This window comes from Crinia signifera, chromosome 7 (genome assembly GCF_055691185.1).
Source record: "Crinia signifera chromosome 7, ASM5569118v1, whole genome shotgun sequence".
Taxonomy (NCBI): domain Eukaryota; kingdom Metazoa; phylum Chordata; class Amphibia; order Anura; family Myobatrachidae; genus Crinia; species Crinia signifera.
This window is the reverse complement of record NC_139223.1, coordinates 3,406,282-3,427,764: the sequence shown is the minus strand read 5'-3', so window position 1 is coordinate 3,427,764 and position 21,483 is coordinate 3,406,282. Positions and strand designations below refer to the sequence as shown.

The 21,483-nt window shown below is 46.7% G+C and overlaps 1 protein-coding gene across 1 annotated transcript in view; it reads left to right on the top strand.

The window, feature by feature from the left end:
* The window catches only part of LOC146020606 (integrin alpha-M-like), a 184,906-nt gene that overhangs the window by 62,589 nt on the left and 100,834 nt on the right, over positions 1-21,483 (top strand). The window contains exons 6-7 of the mRNA XM_083153855.1: positions 16,430-16,544; positions 17,262-17,389. Of these exons, the coding sequence (XP_083009981.1) occupies positions 16,430-16,544; positions 17,262-17,389 (243 nt within the window). The remainder of the gene's footprint in view (positions 1-16,429; positions 16,545-17,261; positions 17,390-21,483) is intronic.

Sequence of the window (21,483 nt, the reverse complement as noted above, 5' to 3'; positions counted from 1 at the left end):
GATGTGATGTGTGTACATGTGGTAGGGAATATAGAGTGTAAGCACCACTGGGGCAGGGACTGATGTGATGTGTGTGTGTGTGTACATGTGGTAGGGAATATAGAGTGTAAGCACCACTGGGGCAGGGACTGATGTGATGTGTGTGTGTGTGTGCATGTGGTAGGGAATATAGAGTGTAAGCACCACTGGGGCAGGGACTGATGTGATATGTGGTAGGGAATATAGAGTGTAAGCACCACTGGGGCAGGGACTGATGTGATGTGTGCGTGTACATGTGGTAGAGAATATAGAGTGTAAGCACCACTGGGGCAGGGACTGATGTGATGTGTGCGTGTACATGTGGTAGAAAATATAGAGTGTAAGCACCACTGGGGCAGGGACTGATGTGATGTGTGTGTGTGTACATGTGGTAGGGAATATAGAGTGTAAGCACCACTGGGGCAGGGACAGATGTGATGTGATGTGTCTGTACATGTGGTAGGGAATATAGAGTGTAAGCACCACTGGGACAGGGACTGATGTGATGTGTGTGTACATGTGGTAGGGAATATAGAGCGTAAGCACCACTGGGGCAGGGACTGATGTGATGTGTGTGTACATGTGGTAGGGAATATAGAGCGTAAGCACCACTGGGGCAGGGACTGATGTGATGTGTGTGTACATGTGGTAGGGAATATAGAGTGTAAGCACCACTGGGGCAGGGACTGATGTGATGTGTGTGTGTACATGTGGTAGGGAATATAGAGTGTAAGCACCACTGGGGCAGGGACTGATGTGATGTGTGTGTACATGTGGTAGGGAATATAGAGTGTAAGCACCACTGGGGCAGGGACTGATGTGATGTGATGTGTGTGTACATTTGGTAGGGAATATAGAGTGTAAGCACCACTGGGGCAGGGACTGATGTGATGTGTGTGTGTACATGTGGTAGGGAATATAGAGTGTAAGCACCACTGGGGCAGGGACTGATGTGTGTGTGTGTGTGTGTGTGTGTGTGTACATGTGGTAGGGAATATAGAGTGTAAGCACCACTGGGGCAGGGACTGATGTGATGTGATGTGTGTGTACATTTGGTAGGGAATATAGAGTGTAAGCACCACTGGGGCAGGGACTGATGTGATGTGTGTGTGTACATGTGGTAGGGAATATAGAGTGTAAGCACCACTGGGGCAGGGACTGATGTGTGTGTGTGTGTGTGTGTGTGTGTGTGTACATGTGGTAGGGAATATAGAGTGTAAGCACCACTGGGGCAGGGACTGATGTGATGTGTGCGTGTACATGTGGTAGAGAATATAGAGTGTAAGCACCACTGGGGCAGGGACTGATGTGATGTGTGTGTGTGTGTGTGTGTGTACATGTGGTAGGGAATATAGAGTGTAAGCACCACTGGGGCAGGGACTGATGTGATGTGTGTGTACATGTGGTAGGGAATATAGAGTGTAAGCACCAATGGGGCAGGGACTGATGTGATGTGTGTGTGTGTGTGTATATGTGGTAGGGAATATAGAGTGTAAGCACCACTGGGGCAGGGACTGATGTGATGTGTGTGTGTACATGTGGTAGGGAATATAGAGTGTAAGCACCACTGGGGCAGGGACTGATGTGATGTGTGCGTGTACATGTGGTAGAGAATATAGAGTGTAAGCACCACTGGGGCAGGGACTGATGTGATGTGTGTGTACATGTGGTAGGGAATATAGAGTGTAAGCACCACTGGGGCAGGGACTGATGTGATGTGTGTGTGTGTGTGTGTGTGTGTGTGTGTGTACATGTGGTAGGGAATATAGAGTGTAAGCACCACTGGGGCAGGGACTGATGTGATGTGTGTGTGTGTACATGTGGTAGGGAATATAGAGGGTAAGCACCACTGGGGCAGGGACTGATGTGATGTGTGTGTACATGTGGTAGGGAATATAGATTGTAAGCACCACTGGGGCAGGGACTGATGTGATGTGTGTACATGTGGTAGGGAATATATAGTGTAAGCACCACTGGGGCAGGGACTGATGTGATGTGTGCGTGTACATGTGGTAGAGAATATAGAGTGTAAGCACCACTGGGGCAGGGACTGATGTGATGTGTGTGTACATGTGGTAGGGAATATAGAGTGTAAGCACCACTGGGGCAGGGACTGATGTGATGTGTGCGTGTACATGTGGTAGAGAATATAGAGTGTAAGCACCACTGGGGCAGGGACTGATGTGATGTGTGTGTACATGTGGTAGGGAATATAGAGTGAAAGCACCACTGGGGCAGGGACTGATGTGATGTGTGTGTACATGTGGTAGGGAATATAGAGTGTAAGCACCAATGGGGCAGGGACTGATGTGATGTGTGTGTATATGTGGTAGGGAATATAGAGTGTGAGCACCACTGGGGCAGGGACTGATGTGATGTGTGTGTGTGTGTGTGTGTGTACATGTGGTAGGGAATATAGAGTGTAAGCACCACTGGGGCAGGGACTGATGTGATGTGTGTGTGTGTGTGTGTGTGTGTACTGTACATGTGGTAGGGAATATAGAGTGTAAGCACCATTGGGGCAGGGACTGATGTGATGTGTGCGTGTACATGTGGTTGGGAATATAGAGTGTAAGCACCACTGGAGCAGGGACTGATGTGATGTGTGTGTGTGTGTGTGTGTGTGTGTGTGTGTGTACTGTACATGTGGTAGGGAATATAGAGTGTAAGCACCATTGGGGCAGGGACTGATGTGATGTGTGCGTGTACATGTGGTTGGGAATATAGAGTGTAAGCACCACTGGGGCAGGGACTGATGTGATGTGTATGTGTGTACATGTGGTAGAAAATATAGAGTGTAAGCACCACTGGGGCAGGGACTGATGTGATGTGATGTGTGTGTACATTTGGTAGGGAATATAGAGTGTAAGCACCACTGGGGCAGGGACTGATGTGATGTGTGTACATGTGGTAGGGAATATAGAGTGTAAGCACCACTGGGGCAGGGACTGATGTGATGTGTGTGTGTGTGTGTACATGTGGTAGGGAATATAGAGTGTAAGCACCACTGGGGCAGGGACTGATGTGATGTGTGCGTGTACATGTGGTAGAGAATATAGAGTGTAAGCACCACTGGGGCAGGGACTGATGTGATGTGTGTGTGTGTGTGTACATGTGGTAGGGAATATAGAGTGTAAGCACCACTGGGGCAGGGACTGATGTGATGTGTGTGTACATGTGGTAGGGAATATAGAGTGTAAGCACCAATGGGGCAGGGACTGATGTGATGTGTGTGTGTGTGTGTGTGTGTGTGTGTGTGTGTGTGTGTATATGTGGTAGGGAATATAGAGTGTAAGCACCACTGGGGCAGGGACTGATGTGATGTGTGTGTACATGTGGTAGGGAATATAGAGTGTAAGCACCACTGGGGCAGGGACTGATGTGATGTGTGCGTGTACATGTGGTAGAGAATATAGAGTGTAAGCACCACTGGGGCAGGGACTGATGTGATGTGTGTGTACATGTGGTAGGGAATATAGAGTGTAAGCACCACTGGGGCAGGGACTGATGTGATGTGTGTGTGTGTGTGTGTACATGTGGTAGGGAATATAGAGGGTAAGCACCACTGGGGCAGGGACTGATGTGATGTGATGTGTGTGTACATGTGGTAGGGAATATAGAGTGTAAGCACCAATGGGGCAGGGACTGATGTGATGTGTGTGTGTGTGTGTGTGTGTATATGTGGTAGGGAATATAGAGTGTAAGCACCACTGGGGCAGGGACTGATGTGATGTGTGTACATGTGGTAGGGAATATATAGTGTAAGCACCACTGGGGCAGGGACTGATGTGATGTGTGCGTGTACATGTGGTAGAGAATATAGAGTGTAAGCACCACTGGGGCAGGGACTGATGTGATGTGTGTGTGTACATGTGGTAGGGAATATAGAGTGTAAGCACCACTGGGGCAGGGACTGATGTGATGTGTGCGTGTACATGTGGTAGGGAATATAGAGTGTAAGCACCACTGGGGCAGGGACTGATGTGATGTGTGTGTACATGTGGTAGGGAATATAGAGTGAAAGCACCACTGGGGCAGGGACTGATGTGATGTGTGTGTACATGTGGTAGTGAATATAGAGTGTAAGCACCAATGGGGCAGGGACTGATGTGATGTGTGTGTATATGTGGTAGGGAATATAAAGTGTAAGCACCACTGGGGCAGGGACTGATGTGATGTGTGTGTGTGTGTGTGTGTGTGTGTGTGTGTACATGTGGTAGGGAATATAGAGTGTAAGCACCACTGGGGCAGGGACTGATGTGATGTGTGTGTGTGTGTGTGTGTGTGTGTGTGTGTGTGTGTGTACTGTACATGTGGTAGGGAATATAGAGTGTAAGCACCATTGGGGCAGGGACTGATGTGATGTGTGCGTGTACATGTGGTTGGGAATATAGAGTGTAAGCACCACTGGGGCAGGGACTGATGTGATGTGTATGTGTGTACATGTGGTAGGGAATATAGAGTGTAAGCACCACTGGGGCAGGAATTGATGTGATGTTTGTGTACACGTGGTATGGTATATAGAGTGTAAGCACCACTGGGGCAGGGACTGATGTGATGTGTGCGTGTACATGTGGTAGGGAATATAGAGTGTAAGCACCACTAGGGCAGGGACTGATGTGATGTGTGTGTACATGTGGTAGCAGTGCCAGATTAAGCCTTCAGGTTGCCCGGGGTACTTTAGCCAGGGGGGCCCCCTTGCACTTGTCATTACTGGCGCACACTGCATGGGAGAATATTACACTGTCAAAACACAGAGTAAAGGCAGTACAAACTTGGTCAATGGGTAACTGTGTGTGTGTGTGTGTGTGTGTGTGTGTGTACAGTATGTGTGTGTGTATATATATATATATATATATATATATATATATATATATATATATATATATATATATATATATATATATATATATATATATATATATATATATATATATATATATATATATATATATATATATATATATATATATATATATATATATATATATATATATATATATCTCTATCACACACACACACACCATATGAAAAGCCTGTGTTTGTCCCTCTGCACCTTACTCTGTAGGAGACCACCTCACAGTTCTAGTGCTGCCTTTGATTAAAAACCCTCCCATGACTAAGCTGCTGCTGTTCTCCATTGGCATGTAATGATCTCCACCAATTAGAGCTCAGCACAAACCTCTCAGCCTCTGCCCTTTGGTTTAAAGTGTCATGGGACTTAGTCAACTCCCAGTAATGCACTGCACACTTGTGCAATCAGTGTGCCTTGGCTCCCGATGCTCAGCACCATTAATCATTGTCACATTGGCAGATAGGTGAAGCTGCAGCACTACCCCACTCCCATGCACAAAACATTTAGCTAAATTATTTTTTAAATACATGCCAACCACAGGGGGCCCCTAGCTAGTGGGGGGCCCAGGGGCACTGACCCCTTGTGCCTCCATTATAATCCGTCCCTGCGTGGTAGGGTATATAGAGTGTAAGCACCACTGGGGCAGGGACTGATGTGATGTGATGTGTGTGTGTGTGTGTGTGTGTGTGTGTGTGTACATGTGGTAGGGAATATAGAGTGTAAGCACCACTGGGGCAGGGACTGATGTGATGTGTGTGTACATGTGGTAGGGAATATAGAGTGTAAGCACTACTGGGGCAGGGACTGATGTGATGTGTGTGTACATGTGGTAGGGAATATAGAGTGTAAGCACCAATGGGGCAGGGACTGATGTGATGTGTGCGTGTACATGTGGTAGAGAATATAGAGTGTAAGCACCACTGGGGCAGGGGCTGATGTGATGTGTGTGTGTGTGTGTGTGTGTGTGTACATGTGGTAGGGAATATAGAGTGTAAGCACCACTGGGGCAGGGACTGATGTGATGTGTGTGTACATGTGGTAGGGAATATAGATTGTAAGCACCACTGGGGCAGGGACTGATGTGATGTGTGCGTGTACATGTGGTAGAGAATATAGAGTGTAAGCACCACTGGGGCAGGGACTGATGTGATGTGTGTGTACATGTGGTAGGGAATATAGAGTGAAAGCACCACTGGGGCAGGGACTGATGTGATGTGTGTGTACGTGTGGTAGGGAATATAGAGTGTAAGCACCACTGGGGCAGGGACTGATGTGATGTGTGTGTGTGTGTGTGTGTACATGTGGTAGGGAATATAGATTGTAAGCACCACTGGGGCAGGGACTGATGTGATGTGTGTGTGTGTGTGTGTGTACTGTACATGTGGTAGGGAATATAGAGTGTAAGCACCATTGGGGCAGGGACTGATGTGATGTGTGCGTGTACATGTGGTTGGGAATATAGAGTGTAAGCACCACTGGGGCAGGGACTGATGTGATGTGTATGTGTGTACATGTGGTAGGGAATATAGAGTGTAAGCACCACTGGGGCAGGAATTGATGTGATGTTTGTGTACACGTGGTATGGTATATAGAGTGTAAGCACCACTGGGGCAGGGACTGATGTGATGTGTGCGTGTACATGTGGTAGAGAATATAGAGTGTAAGCACCACTGGGGCAGGGACTGATGTGATGTGTGTGTGTGTGTACATGTGGTAGGGAATATAGAGTGTAAGCACCACTGGGGCAGGGACTGATGTGATGTGTGCGTGTACATGTGGTAGAGAATATAGAGTGTAAGCACCACTGGGGCAGGGACTGATGTGATGTGTACATGTGGTAGGGAATATAGAGTGTAAGCACCACTGGGGCAGTAATTAATGTGATGTTTGTGTACACGTGGTATGGTATATAGAGTGTAAGCACCACTGGGGCAGGGACTGATGTGATGTGTATGTGTGTACATGTGGTAGGGAATATAGAGTGTAAGCACCACTGGGGCAGGGACTGATGTGATGTGTGCGTGTACATGTGGTAGAGAATATAGAGTGTAAGCACCACTGGGGCAGGGACTGATGTGATGTGTGTGTGTGTACATGTGGTAGGGAATATAGAGTGTAAGCACCACTGGGGCAGGGACTGATGTGATGTGTGCGTGTACATGTGGTAGAGAATATAGAGTGTAAGCACCACTGGGGCAGGGACTGATGTGATGTGTGTGTGTGTGTACATGTGGTAGGGAATATAGAGTGTAAGCACCACTGGGGCAGGGACTGATGTGATGTGTGCGTGTACATGTGGTTGGGAATATGGAGTGTAAGCACCACTGGGGCAGGGACTGATGTGATGTGTATGTGTGTACATGTGGTAGGGAATATAGAGTGTAAGCACCACTGGGGCAGGAATTGATGTGATGTTTGTGTACACGTGGTATGGTATATAGAGTGTAAGCACCACTGGGGCAGGGACTGATGTGATGTGTATGTGTGTACATGTGGTAGGGAATATAGAGTGTAAGCACCACTGGGGCAGGAATTGATGTGATGTTTGTGTACACGTGGTATGGTATATAGAGTGTAAGCACCATTGGGGCAGGGACTGATGTGATGTGTGCGTGTACATGTGTTTGGGAATATAGAGTGTAAGCACCACTGGGGCAGGGACTGATGTGATGTGTATGTGTGTACATGTGGTAGGGAATATAGAGTGTAAGCACCACTGGGGCAGGAATTGATGTGATGTTTGTGTACACGTGGTATGGTATATAGAGTGTAAGCACCACTGGGGCAGGAATTGATGTGATGTTTGTGTACACGTGGTATGGTATATAGAGTGTAAGCACCACTGGGGCAGGGACTGATGTGATGTGTATGTGTGTACATGTGGTAGGGAATATAGAGTGTAAGCACCACTGGGGCAGGAATTGATGTGATGTTTGTGTACACGTGGTATGGTATATAGAGTGTAAGCACCATTGGGGCAGGGACTGATGTGATGTGTGCGTGTACATGTGTTTGGGAATATAGAGTGTAAGCACCACTGGGGCAGGGACTGATGTGATGTGTATGTGTGTACATGTGGTAGGGAATATAGAGTGTAAGCACCACTGGGGCAGGAATTGATGTGATGTTTGTGTACACGTGATATGGTATATAGAGTGTAAGCACCACTGGGGCAGGAATTGATGTGATGTTTGTGTACACGTGGTATGGTATATAGAGTGTAAGCACCACTGGGGCAGGGACTGATGTGATGTGTATGTGTGTACATGTGGTAGGGAATATAGAGTGTAAGCACCACTGGGGCAGGAATTGATGTGATGTTTGTGTACACGTGGTATGGTATATAGAGTGTAAGCACCACTGGGGCAGGGACTGATGTGATGTGTGTGTACATGTGGTAGCAGTGCCAGATTAAGCCTTCAGGTTGCCCGGGGTACTTTAGCCAGGGGGGCCCCCTTGCACTTGTCATTACTGGCGCACACTGCATGGGAGAATATTACACTGTCAAAACACAGAGTAAAGGCAGTACAAACTTGGTCAATGGGTAACTGTGTGTGTGTGTGTGTGTGTGTGTGTATATATATATATATATCTATCACACACACACACACACCATATGAAAAGCCTGTGTTTGTCCCTCTGCACCTTACTCTGTAGGAGACCACCTCACAGTTCTAGTGCTGCCTTTGATTAAAAACCCTCCCATGACTAAGCTGCTGCTGTTCTCCATTGGCATGTAATGAGCTCCACCAATTAGAGCTCAGCACAAACCTCTCAGCCTCTGCCCTTTGGTTTAAAGTGTCATGGGACTTAGTCAACTCCCAGTAATGCACTGCACACTTGTGCAATCAGTGTGCCTTGGCTCCCGATGCTCAGCACCATTAATCATTGTCACATTGGCAGATAGGTGAAGCTGCAGCACTACCCCACTCCCATGCACAAAACATTTAGCTAAATTATTTTTTAAATACATGCCAACCACAGGGGGCCCCTAGCTAGTGGGGGGCCCAGGGGCACTGACCCCTTGTGCCTCCATTATAATCCGTCCCTGCGTGGTAGGGTATATAGAGTGTAAGCACCACTGGGGCAGGGACTGATGTGATGTGTGTGTGTGTGTGTGTGTGTGTGTGTGTGTGTGTGTGTGTGTGTACTGTACCTGTGGTAGGAAATATAGAGTGTAAGCACCACTGGGGCAGGGACTGATGTGATGTGATGTGTGTGTGTGTGTGTGTGTACATGTGGTAGGGAATATAGAGTGTAAGCACCACTGGGGCAGGGACTGATGTGATGTGTGTGTACATGTGGTAGGGAATATAGAGTGTAAGCACCACTGGGGCAGGGACTGATGTGATGTGTGTGTGTGTGTGTGTGTGTGTGTGTGTGTGTGTGTGTGTGTGTGTGTGTGTGTACATGTGGTAGGGAATATAGAGTGTAAGCACCACTGGGGCAGGGACTGATTTGATATGTGTGTACATGTGGTAGGGAATATAGAGTGTAAGCACCACTGGGGCAGGGACTGATGTGATGTGTGTGTGTGTGTGTGTGTACATGTGGTAGGGAATATAAAGTGTAAGCACCACTGGGGCAGGGACTGATGTGATGTGTGCGTGTACATGTGGTAGAGAATATAGAGTGTAAGCACCACTGGGGCAGGGGCTGATGTGATGTGTGTGTGTGTGTGTGTGTACATGTGGTAGGGAATATAGAGTGTAAGCACCACTGGGGCAGGGACTGATGTGATGTGTGTGTACATGTGGTAGGGAATATAGATTGTAAGCACCACTGGGGCAGGGACTGATGTGATGTGTGCGTGTACATGTGGTAGAGAATATAGAGTGTAAGCACCACTGGGGCAGGGACTGATGTGATGTGTGTGTACATGTGGTAGGGAATATAGAGTGAAAGCACCACTGGGGCAGGGACTGATGTGATGTGTGTGTACGTGTGGTAGGGAATATAGAGTGTAAGCACCACTGGGGCAGGGACTGATGTGATGTGTGTGTGTGTGTGTGTACATGTGGTAGGGAATATAGATTGTAAGCACCACTGGGGCAGGGACTGATGTGATGTGTGTGTGTGTACTGTACATGTGGTAGGGAATATAGAGTGTAAGCACCATTGGGGCAGGGACTGATGTGATGTGTGCGTGTACATGTGGTTGGGAATATAGAGTGTAAGCACCACTGGGGCAGGGACTGATGTGATGTGTATGTGTGTACATGTGGTAGGGAATATAGAGTGTAAGCACCACTGGGGCAGGAATTGATGTGATGTTTGTGTACACGTGGTATGGTATATAGAGTGTAAGCACCACTGGGGCAGGGACTGATGTGATGTGTGCGTGTACATGTGGTAGAGAATATAGAGTGTAAGCACCACTGGGGCAGGGACTGATGTGATGTGTGTGTGTGTGTACATGTGGTAGGGAATATAGAGTGTAAGCACCACTGGGGCAGGGACTGATGTGATGTGTGCGTGTACATGTGGTAGAGAATATAGAGTGTAAGCACCACTGGGGCAGGGACTGATGTGATGTGTACATGTGGTAGGGAATATAGAGTGTAAGCACCACTGGGGCAGTAATTAATGTGATGTTTGTGTACACGTGGTATGGTATATAGAGTGTAAGCACCACTGGGGCAGGGACTGATGTGATGTGTATGTGTGTACATGTGGTAGGGAATATAGAGTGTAAGCACCACTGGGGCAGGGACTGATGTGATGTGTGCGTGTACATGTGGTAGAGAATATAGAGTGTAAGCACCACTGGGGCAGGGACTGATGTGATGTGTGTGTGTGTACATGTGGTAGGGAATATAGAGTGTAAGCACCACTGGGGCAGGGACTGATGTGATGTGTGCGTGTACATGTGGTAGAGAATATAGAGTGTAAGCACCACTTGGGCAGGGACTGATGTGATGTGTGTGTACATGTGGTAGGGAATATAGAGTGAAAGCACCACTGGGGCAGGGACTGATGTGATGTGTGTGTGTGTGTGTGTACTGTACATGTGGTAGGGAATATAGAGTGTAAGCACCATTGGGGCAGGGACTGATGTGATGTGTGCGTGTACATGTGGTTGGGAATATAGAGTGTAAGCACCACTGGGGCAGGGACTGATGTGATGTGTATGTGTGTACATGTGGTAGGGAATATAGAGTGTAAGCACCACTGGGGCAGGAATTGATGTGATGTTTGTGTACACGTGGTATGGTATATAGAGTGTAAGCACCACTGGGGCAGGGACTGATGTGATGTGTATGTGTGTACATGTGGTAGGGAATATAGAGTGTAAGCACCACTGGGGCAGGAATTGATGTGATGTTTGTGTACACGTGGTATGGTATATAGAGTGTAAGCACCACTGGGGCAGGGACTGATGTGATGTGTGCGTGTACATGTGGTAAAGAATATAGAGTGTAAGCACCACTGGGGCAGGGACTGATGTGATGTGTGTGTGTGTACATGTGGTAGGGAATATAGAGTGTAAGCACCACTGGGGCAGGGACTGATGTGATGTGTGCGTGTACATGTGGTAGAGAATATAGAGTGTAAGCACCACTGGGGCAGGGACTGATGTGATGTGTGCGTGTACATGTGGTAGAGAATATAGAGTGTAAGCACCACTGGGGCAGGGACTGATGTGATGTGTGTGTACATGTGGTAGGGAATATAGAGTGAAAGCACCACTGGGGCAGGGACTGATGTGATGTGTGTGTGTGTGTGTGTGTGTGTGTGTGTGTGTGTGTGTACTGTACATGTGGTAGGGAATATAGAGTGTAAGCACCATTGGGGCAGGGACTGATGTGATGTGTGCGTGTACATGTGGTTGGGAATATGGAGTGTAAGCACCACTGGGGCAGGGACTGATGTGATGTGTATGTGTGTACATGTGGTAGGGAATATAGAGTGTAAGCACCACTGGGGCAGGAATTGATGTGATGTTTGTGTACACGTGGTATGGTATATAGAGTGTAAGCACCACTGGGGCAGGGACTGATGTGATGTGTATGTGTGTACATGTGGTAGGGAATATAGAGTGTAAGCACCACTGGGGCAGGAATTGATGTGATGTTTGTGTACACGTGGTATGGTATATAGAGTGTAAGCACCATTGGGGCAGGGACTGATGTGATGTGTGCGTGTACATGTGTTTGGGAATATAGAGTGTAAGCACCACTGGGGCAGGGACTGATGTGATGTGTATGTGTGTACATGTGGTAGGGAATATAGAGTGTAAGCACCACTGGGGCAGGAATTGATGTGATGTTTGTGTACACGTGGTATGGTATATAGAGTGTAAGCACCACTGGGGCAGGAATTGATGTGATGTTTGTGTACACGTGGTATGGTATATAGAGTGTAAGCACCACTGGGGCAGGGACTGATGTGATGTGTATGTGTGTACATGTGGTAGGGAATATAGAGTGTAAGCACCACTGGGGCAGGAATTGATGTGATGTTTGTGTACACGTGGTATGGTATATAGAGTGTAAGCACCATTGGGGCAGGGACTGATGTGATGTGTGCGTGTACATGTGTTTGGGAATATAGAGTGTAAGCACCACTGGGGCAGGGACTGATGTGATGTGTATGTGTGTACATGTGGTAGGGAATATAGAGTGTAAGCACCACTGGGGCAGGAATTGATGTGATGTTTGTGTACACGTGATATGGTATATAGAGTGTAAGCACCACTGGGGCAGGAATTGATGTGATGTTTGTGTACACGTGGTATGGTATATAGAGTGTAAGCACCACTGGGGCAGGGACTGATGTGATGTGTATGTGTGTACATGTGGTAGGGAATATAGAGTGTAAGCACCACTGGGGCAGGAATTGATGTGATGTTTGTGTACACGTGGTATGGTATATAGAGTGTAAGCACCACTGGGGCAGGGACTGATGTGATGTGTGTGTACATGTGGTAGCAGTGCCAGATTAAGCCTTCAGGTTGCCCGGGGTACTTTAGCCAGGGGGGCCCCCTTGCACTTGTCATTACTGGCGCACACTGCATGGGAGAATATTACACTGTCAAAACACAGAGTAAAGGCAGTACAAACTTGGTCAATGGGTAACTGTGTGTGTGTGTGTGTGTGTGTGTGTGTGTATATATATATATATATATCTATCACACACACACACACCATATGAAAAGCCTGTGTTTGTCCCTCTGCACCTTACTCTGTAGGAGACCACCTCACAGTTCTAGTGCTGCCTTTGATTAAAAACCCTCCCATGACTAAGCTGCTGCTGTTCTCCATTGGCATGTAATGAGCTCCACCAATTAGAGCTCAGCACAAACCTCTCAGCCTCTGCCCTTTGGTTTAAAGTGTCATGGGACTTAGTCAACTCCCAGTAATGCACTGCACACTTGTGCAATCAGTGTGCCTTGGCTCCCGATGCTCAGCACCATTAATCATTGTCACATTGGCAGATAGGTGAAGCTGCAGCACTACCCCACTCCCATGCACAAAACATTTAGCTAAATTATTTTTTAAATACATGCCAACCACAGGGGGCCCCTAGCTAGTGGGGGGCCCAGGGGCACTGACCCCTTGTGCCTCCATTATAATCCGTCCCTGCGTGGTAGGGTATATAGAGTGTAAGCACCACTGGGGCAGGGACTGATGTGATGTGTGTGTGTGTGTGTGTGTGTGTGTGTGTGTGTGTGTACTGTACCTGTGGTAGGAAATATAGAGTGTAAGCACCACTGGGGCAGGGACTGATGTGATGTGATGTGTGTGTGTGTGTGTGTACATGTGGTAGGGAATATAGAGTGTAAGCACCACTGGGGCAGGGACTGATGTGATGTGTGTGTACATGTGGTAGGGAATATAGAGTGTAAGCACCACTGGGGCAGGGACTGATGTGATGTGTGTGTGTGTGTGTGTGTGTGTGTGTGTGTGTGTGTGTGTGTGTGTGTGTGTGTGTGTACATGTGGTAGGGAATATAGAGTGTAAGCACCACTGGGGCAGGGACTGATTTGATATGTGTGTACATGTGGTAGGGAATATAGAGTGTAAGCACCACTGGGGCAGGGACTGATGTGATGTGTGTGTGTGTGTGTGTGTGTGTGTGTACATGTGGTAGGGAATATAAAGTGTAAGCACCACTGGGGCAGGGACTGATGTGATGTGTGTGTACATGTGGTAGGGAATATAGAGTGTAAGCACTACTGGGGCAGGGACTCGTGTGATGTGTGCGTGTGCGTGTGCATGTGGTAGGGAATATAGAGTGTAAGCACCACTGGGGCAGGGACTGATGTGATGTGTGTGTGTGTGTACATGTGGTAGGGAATATAAAGTGTAAGCACCACTGGGGCAGGGACTGATGTGATGTGTGTGTGTGTGTACATGTGGTAGGGAATATAGAGTGTAAGCACCACTGGGGCAGGGACTGATGTGATATGCGTGTACATGTGGTAGGGAATATAGAGTGTAAGCACCACTGGGGCAGGGACTGATGTGATATGCGTGTACATGTGGTAGGGAATATAGAGTGTAAGCACCACTGGGGCAGGGACTGATGTGATATGCGTGTACATGTGGTAGGGAATATAGAGTGTAAGCACCACTGGGGCAAGGACTGAGGTTTTTTTCTTGACTGGACAAAATAAATAAAATAAAATAGGAATGCCCTTGCTTCAAATATAGTCTGGAGCAGAGGGGCTAAATGGAAGTGATACCGACCTAGCGAGAATATTGCCTTGCTAGTGTCGTGTCATTCCTGCTATAATGTGGTTTTGCCACACTTAAAATATGTGGGGTGAAAGATATACTATTGTGTATGGTGTCTTTTGCAAAAATTATATCAGTCATTCACCATCAATTGATTTTTCTTCCCATCGCAAATAAAATTAAGCCTAGACTTACATTTATTCTGCCCGGAGATGGGTGAAATCAGTGCGGCCACTGATGTTGTGACGTCAGCTGTGTGCCCCAAGCATTGACATGCCTGCGTTGGCAGGGGTACGCCCAGAATTTCAATGGGTGTGCCCATAAAACACTGGGTGGCCCCCTATGGCCGAAGACGTTCCCTCGGGGGTATGCACATGTGCAAACATCGAACAGAGTAGCAATTTTGGCCTGCACCAAGTTGGCTGGATCGCCCCCTCTGTGACATATATATTGGGTGGGATGTATTTTGGTCCAAGATGCCGGTGAGTTTAGCACTTTGTAATATGATGCAGGAATGTGCAAACTCACATATATCCGGCAATCCCAACTCACATCCGGTAGTGTTCATTCTAGCACCTGCCATCTTTAAAAACACATGCAGTTCCTCTTCCCTGCCTGGGGTGTCGCTGTCTGCTGTAGTGCTTCTAGCAAAGTGTGGTCTGTACATTAGCACGGATATGCAAACCGGACCTGTGCTAGAAACACCACAGCAGACAGCGACACCCCAGGCAGTGAACAGGAACTGCATGGGTTTTCAAAGATGGCAGGTAATAGAATGAACACTATCTGGATGTTTCATTATACAGTACACACAGAACTTGTGCAATGGAATAGGGTTAGTTTTATCACACATTAAATACCAACCAGCCTCTTGACGAGATGCTCCAAACAAAAAATGCTGTAAAAAACATGTTTTCTGGGTTTTTACCGCATTTTCATATGCAGCAAAGCCCCTGCACTGGGGCTACGCTGTGGGGGGATTACGCCAGTTCTAGATGACATACTGTAACTCCATAGAATCCTATGTGCTTCCCTTCGTGTCCCCCTCCACCCCGTGCGCCCACCACCGATCCACACTGCCCCGCCATCACCTGTGTTCGGGCAGCCTCCCACTGTGCAGCTCGGTCCAGTGACCTCCTCCTCCCTGCACCTCTTCCGGGTGCAGGGAGGAGGAAGCGGAACCTGGTAAGGGTCCAGGGAGGGAGGGGGGACTCGCTGCACATCGCCAGAAAGGACAGCTCTTAATGTAAGAATTGTCCTTTGCATCAATAATCGCATATGTTAGTGCATATGCGATTATTAACTATGCGAATGCCGGCGATGTGTGGCCGGGGTTATTAGAGAATTCCGCCCCCCTTGTGTGGTGAGTATGACAGATGGATGCGCTCAGATCAGTGAGATCTGGGAATCCATGAATCTGCTGGGGGAAAGTAAGGAAAGAGTTAAAAATTATATGCAGCCCCCCCCCCCAAAAAAAAGAATAATCAGCCCCCAGATGAATCCTTTATATAATAAGTAGGCACAATACAGCAGCCAATAAAAGGGACCATTTATCTCTGATTGCATTTGCATTGTGTCTGCGTGTGATATTAGTTTCCAGGATTGCAATGCAGAATGCAATCACATTGGCCAGATATATCACCGGGACAGTCGGGTACGGATGATTGGATGTTTGGATTATGGTCTTTGAGATTTCAATCCCCAAGAAATGTCTTTTTCAGCTAAAGACAAACGATTGGAGCTTTTAGTAACAGCTGGATGAGGAGACCTGGGGATGTGAATGGAGAGAGAAGGGAAGGTCTAACCATGAGACCATGAGATGTGTTATGTTAATATCATGTCTAAGTCCGTAATATGTATGTTATCTCCCTCCCAGGCCTGTGGTCCAACCCTGCAGAGGACATGTGGGCAAAATGTCTATGTAAATGGGCGATGCTACCAGCTAGACCGAAACCTGATAAGACAACAAACCATACCAGCTTCCCTACTAGGTACCTACATGGTCACTACATGTATCTACAGTATGTACATAGGCGAGGGAGGGCTGACGTTTGTACTTTGATGCATTATACATTCAGTATAGGAGATGTGAAGGTGGAGGAACTGCTGAGATAGGTTAAATATACAATGAGGGAAAATGGCTCTAAATTGCACACCCTCAGTAATGAAAAGTGCCATCTGCTGAGAATAAAATGGTTTACACAGAGAGAGAGGGTGCAAATGCACTATGCGATCATTACATGACAATATAATATATCATAAGAGGTTGTTAGTATATCATTGGCCAGTGATATTGGCCGGCCCACCAATCGTCCAGGTCACCTCTTGTCGAGCAGGTCCCTAGCACTATGGGGTCACCATCTGGGGGGTAGGGAACACTCTCTCTGTAAATATAAAATTACCCTTGTATGTGTCTCATTCTTATATAGTTGACAGAATCTATTATAGTTTATATTTTTTATAATGTGCAGACTTAGGTGGTGTGAAAATGTGAAATATATATGTACAGTATGTGGCTTAATCCACAATTCCCTTCATTTATCATTAAACAAACACATTAATATTTAAAGTTGTCGAATATTTCTATTTGTATATTAATGAGGGGACAGATACATAAATGGTTATAATTTTTGTGCATTTAATAACATAACTAAGGTGTTGTAGTAGAAAATGATTTGTAGCTGATGGTTTGTCCCATCTCTCTGTAGAGTGCAGCATTACTCTGGATATCGTGTTTCTCATCGATGGATCAGGCAGCATTGCATCGCAAGATTTCCGCAGAATGCTAACATTTGTGTCCACAGTGATGTCGACCTTCAGTCAGAAGGATGTCCAGGTAGCCTGTCCCTTGTATCCCAGATGGCAAGTTGTGGCTGGTCTCATGTCCATGTAGGGTCCTGTTAGGCTAACAAGACACATTTGTTTAAAAAGTAATACAGGCGCAGATTTCACCATGTAAATATATTATGGTGACCTTTATTTGTGGACTAGTTAGAAGTCATCCACAGGGAGAGGAATTTGGCTTCCGCCAGTACTACTATTATTATTTAGTAGAGATGAGCGCTGACTCTCTTGCATTTGGTTTTAGGGTTTGGATCTATATTAACTTTTGTGTTTTGGTCCTTTTTTTCTTTTTTGCTTCAACATTAATACCATCAGTAACATTTGTTTCTAGTAATCTTCAGTCAATTTTAACAAATCAGAGCTCACAATATTGTTATTCACCCATTTTATTCCAAAGGCTGTAGTTTATCCTCCCACATTTATTTTGGATTCTAAAAAAAGACATGCACAGTTTAACAAAGCAAGCACTTCAGCCAAAAGGGCCTGCCCCTATACAGCCATGCACAGACATAAAGCACACTCACACCAATATTATCTGCTTGGAGCACCAATACCAGAGAGTGGTCAATTTTTGATTTGTCTGGTGGCTGTTCTCAGAGAAAGCGTAATGGCTTATTCTGAGTCTGATGCTGCAATTTAAATGTTGGTGCCTTTTGTCAGTATTGCTCCTGTGTCTTTATGCACATACCACTACAAGTACTTCCCTGGTGCACAATTGTCGTCTTTTGTAAGAACTATAAGGAAATGGTATTCGGTTATCAGTTCTTACAAACAAAATAGTGAGTTGGTCTGCGGAGGTCAGGTGTTCAGGCAGTGTGTTGGTCTTCCTGGAGCTGCCGCTGACTTCAATGCACCCCTATTTGGTGAACCCTGCTGTTCTCTCACCAACATGATACCTGTGGTCAGCTGACTGCAGATCCATTAATCACAGCCTACACAGCGTTTAGCTGACTCATAGTCCCTATCTCTGCTAACCAGGGGGATAGACAGGAAGCTCAGGCAGTTGCTTCGAACAAAATCACTTCTTAGTGCTGTATCCCTGGGCTCCAGACTTCAGGTTCTGCTGCTGTCAATAGTTTGTCCTCAGTCTACACATCATGTTCACTGTGTGTAGCACAGCACACCTGTATTCCATGTGTATTCAGCTCGCTGGGTTTCAGCTCAGCATGTCTGCATTCCAAGTGTATTCAGCTCACTAGGTTTAGCTCATCACACCTGCGTGCCAAGTGTATCCAGCTAGCTGGGTTCATCCTAACACACCTGCATAAAGTGGTAAAATTACCAAAGAATAAGTTCTAAGTAGTAAGAGATGTTGCCCATAGCAACCCAGGTATGCCTAAATACATTTTCAAAACCTTTATTAGGCTCCCAATGTTATTACCAAAATGAAAAAGTTCAAAGTTGGCTTCCTTGGCAGTGTCCTGGTGGCGTGTAAACTATGGCCTTTCTGCTATGGTGTGGGGAAAAAATAGTCAATTGTGGATAACCCACCAGCTTCAGGTAACATTAGAAGTGGGGAAGATCCACAAACACACTCTCCATTTTGTGTAATGTGGTGTTCTATAATTTGGAGCATTTAAATTCCTTTTCATAGGCTTACCATTGTTAGGAGGCAGCCGGGCTGTGTCCCTGAGCTCTGGTGTGGATGGCCACGCAGAGTCTCAGGGACAGAGGCTGGTGGCAGCCATCTTCTCTCGGATTCTGCCGGGCAGTCAGCACAGAAGCTTCGGGGACGTTGCTAGGCAATGCCCCGAACTTCCGTTTAGTGCAGCAGCAGGGAACGCACGGAGGGGCTGCGGCTGACATCTCTCACACCGGAGGAAGGCAGGCTCTTTTGAATAAAATCCGGCTAGCCTTTCTCTCCCATGCCGGTTATAGCTTTCTGGATACAAAATATAGTGTTCACTACTACAAACAGAACAAGCAGCTAGGTAAGATATATTCAAGGGGTTTTCTTCAACACCCCAAAGATAAATACAAGCAAAAAAAGTGAAACAATCTTTCAACCAGCACTCGTAATAAAGAGAAACAATTACTTCCCTTAAAGATCTCCAAAAAGGGGCTCCCTTTTTTCCTCGATTGTAATCCCATTGAGGGAAAAGGGAGCCCCTTTTTGGAGATCTTTAAGGGAAGTAATTGTTTCTCTTTATTACGAGTGCTGGTTATAGCTTTCTGCTTGTCAGTTCTGCGCCAGCCTGTCTCCAGTGTCCATCTTTGTGCATTATTGCATTCCCCAGTGAGGCTCTGGGACTGTTAGCATAACCCTCGGTGTTGTGCTCTCTCCCTTAAGAGAATTGTGTAATTAGTTTACAGCTTGTGTTTTGTTACACCAATTGTCCTTGGGGCTTGTATCCCTGGATAGAACTTGTGCATTGTTGCATTTGTGGGGCAGAAATCTCCATAAGGGGGTGTCAGGTCAGTCTCTTCCAGACCCTCTCCTTGCGGTGCTTAGCCTCCTGCAGAAGTGTTGTCCCCTGTAAGATCTGGCAGCACCGAAGTGAGGGCGGACCAAATTCGCCCTCACAAATGTGGCTGTTAATGGTGAAGCCTTAGTTTGCAAGAGGCGAACAGAACTACTGGGCATCTACAACGGGGTTCCCACACACTCCACCCTAACAACCATACTATTCCTTTAAACCAGGACACTTATGAATTACACAGTTTCTGTTGCTGGCTGACGACAATTCCTTACTGTCCTACTCGATTACTACGATCCACTGAACAAGGACTAATAGTAACCAGAATTTCCCTGAATTCATCTGGGGGTCGAGCTTTCAACTTTGCTGCCCCGACTCTGTGGAACTCTCTTCCTCGCACAGTGCGAGAAGCCCCCACTGTAGAATCCTTTAAAAATAGACTAAAGACGTTCCTATTTACTCAGCATTTCACTGACATCCACTGTTAAGCTTGTTTTGTATATTGAGCTGTAAAGACAATGGTAAAGCACTTTGAGTCCTATTGGGAGAAAAGCGCTATATAAATATCATTATTATTATTATTAATACAATAGTGCATTCCATCTGGTTTTATTTAGCTACAGAACCTGTGTAATCCATGAGCATCCCAGAGGAAAGGTTAGGTATGGTAAGTCTACCTGTTGGAGTCTTAAGGGCCCTACACACATAGCGATGTGTGTAGGGCTACCTAGCTATGCTAGGTCGGGCTGTGCTGCGCCGCTATCGCATAGCACACAGAGCTGACAGCCCACACACAGAGCGAGCTGTCAGCTCTATGGGCAGTATTCAATGAGAAAAGTTCTCCGTCTTTTGTGGAGAACTTGTGCTTTTTTCGCCGTGGAGAGAGGTTTTTTTTCTCCAAAGGCGAGCCACCCTATTCAATGTGAAATATTCTCCGTCTTTCTTAGTGATTCTCGCCGTCTCTCTCCGTGAAGAAATTCTCCATCTTTTGATGGAGAGCAGGAATGTGAACTTTTAAACTAAAAGGGTGTTTTTTTTAATTTTGGTGTAAAAAAATCAGGTTTTTTTTTCTGTGGAGGGCCATGTTATTTTTATTCATGTGCCTATAGCACATGAATATATATTTAATTTTAAAAAAAATATTTTTTTACATTTTTTTTTTTTCTTTTTTTTACACAGTGCAGCCAGCAGGGGGCCAGAGCGCTCGAGCCGCTCATTAGATATTCATATATTCACTGCACCCGAAGCACGTTCGGGTACAGTGAATACTGGGTCCCCCGCTGGCTATAGAGGGGGGCAGCCTGTGCTGCCTGGGTCCCAGGGGGGGCCCCTACCCTCACATATGTTCTGTGGCATCCAGGGAGACTTTAATCTCCCTGGATGCCACGTCCCTGTCAGCTCCCTGCTGCGGACGCTCGTCCGCTGCAGGGGTTAAGACTCGCCGCGAGTGGCGGCGAGTCTTATAAACATTGAATAGTGGCAGCAGGAGAGGCAACGAGCCCTCCGGAACACGGAGAGTGCACGGCGAGCAAAAAAAAATGCTCGCCGTGCACGGAGAATATTACCATTGAATACTGCCCCTATGTGCTAAGCGAGCAGACAGCGCCAGTGTTCTCCGGTGGGAGAACCCTTCCGATGCCGAGATTGATGGACACTGTCCATCAATCTC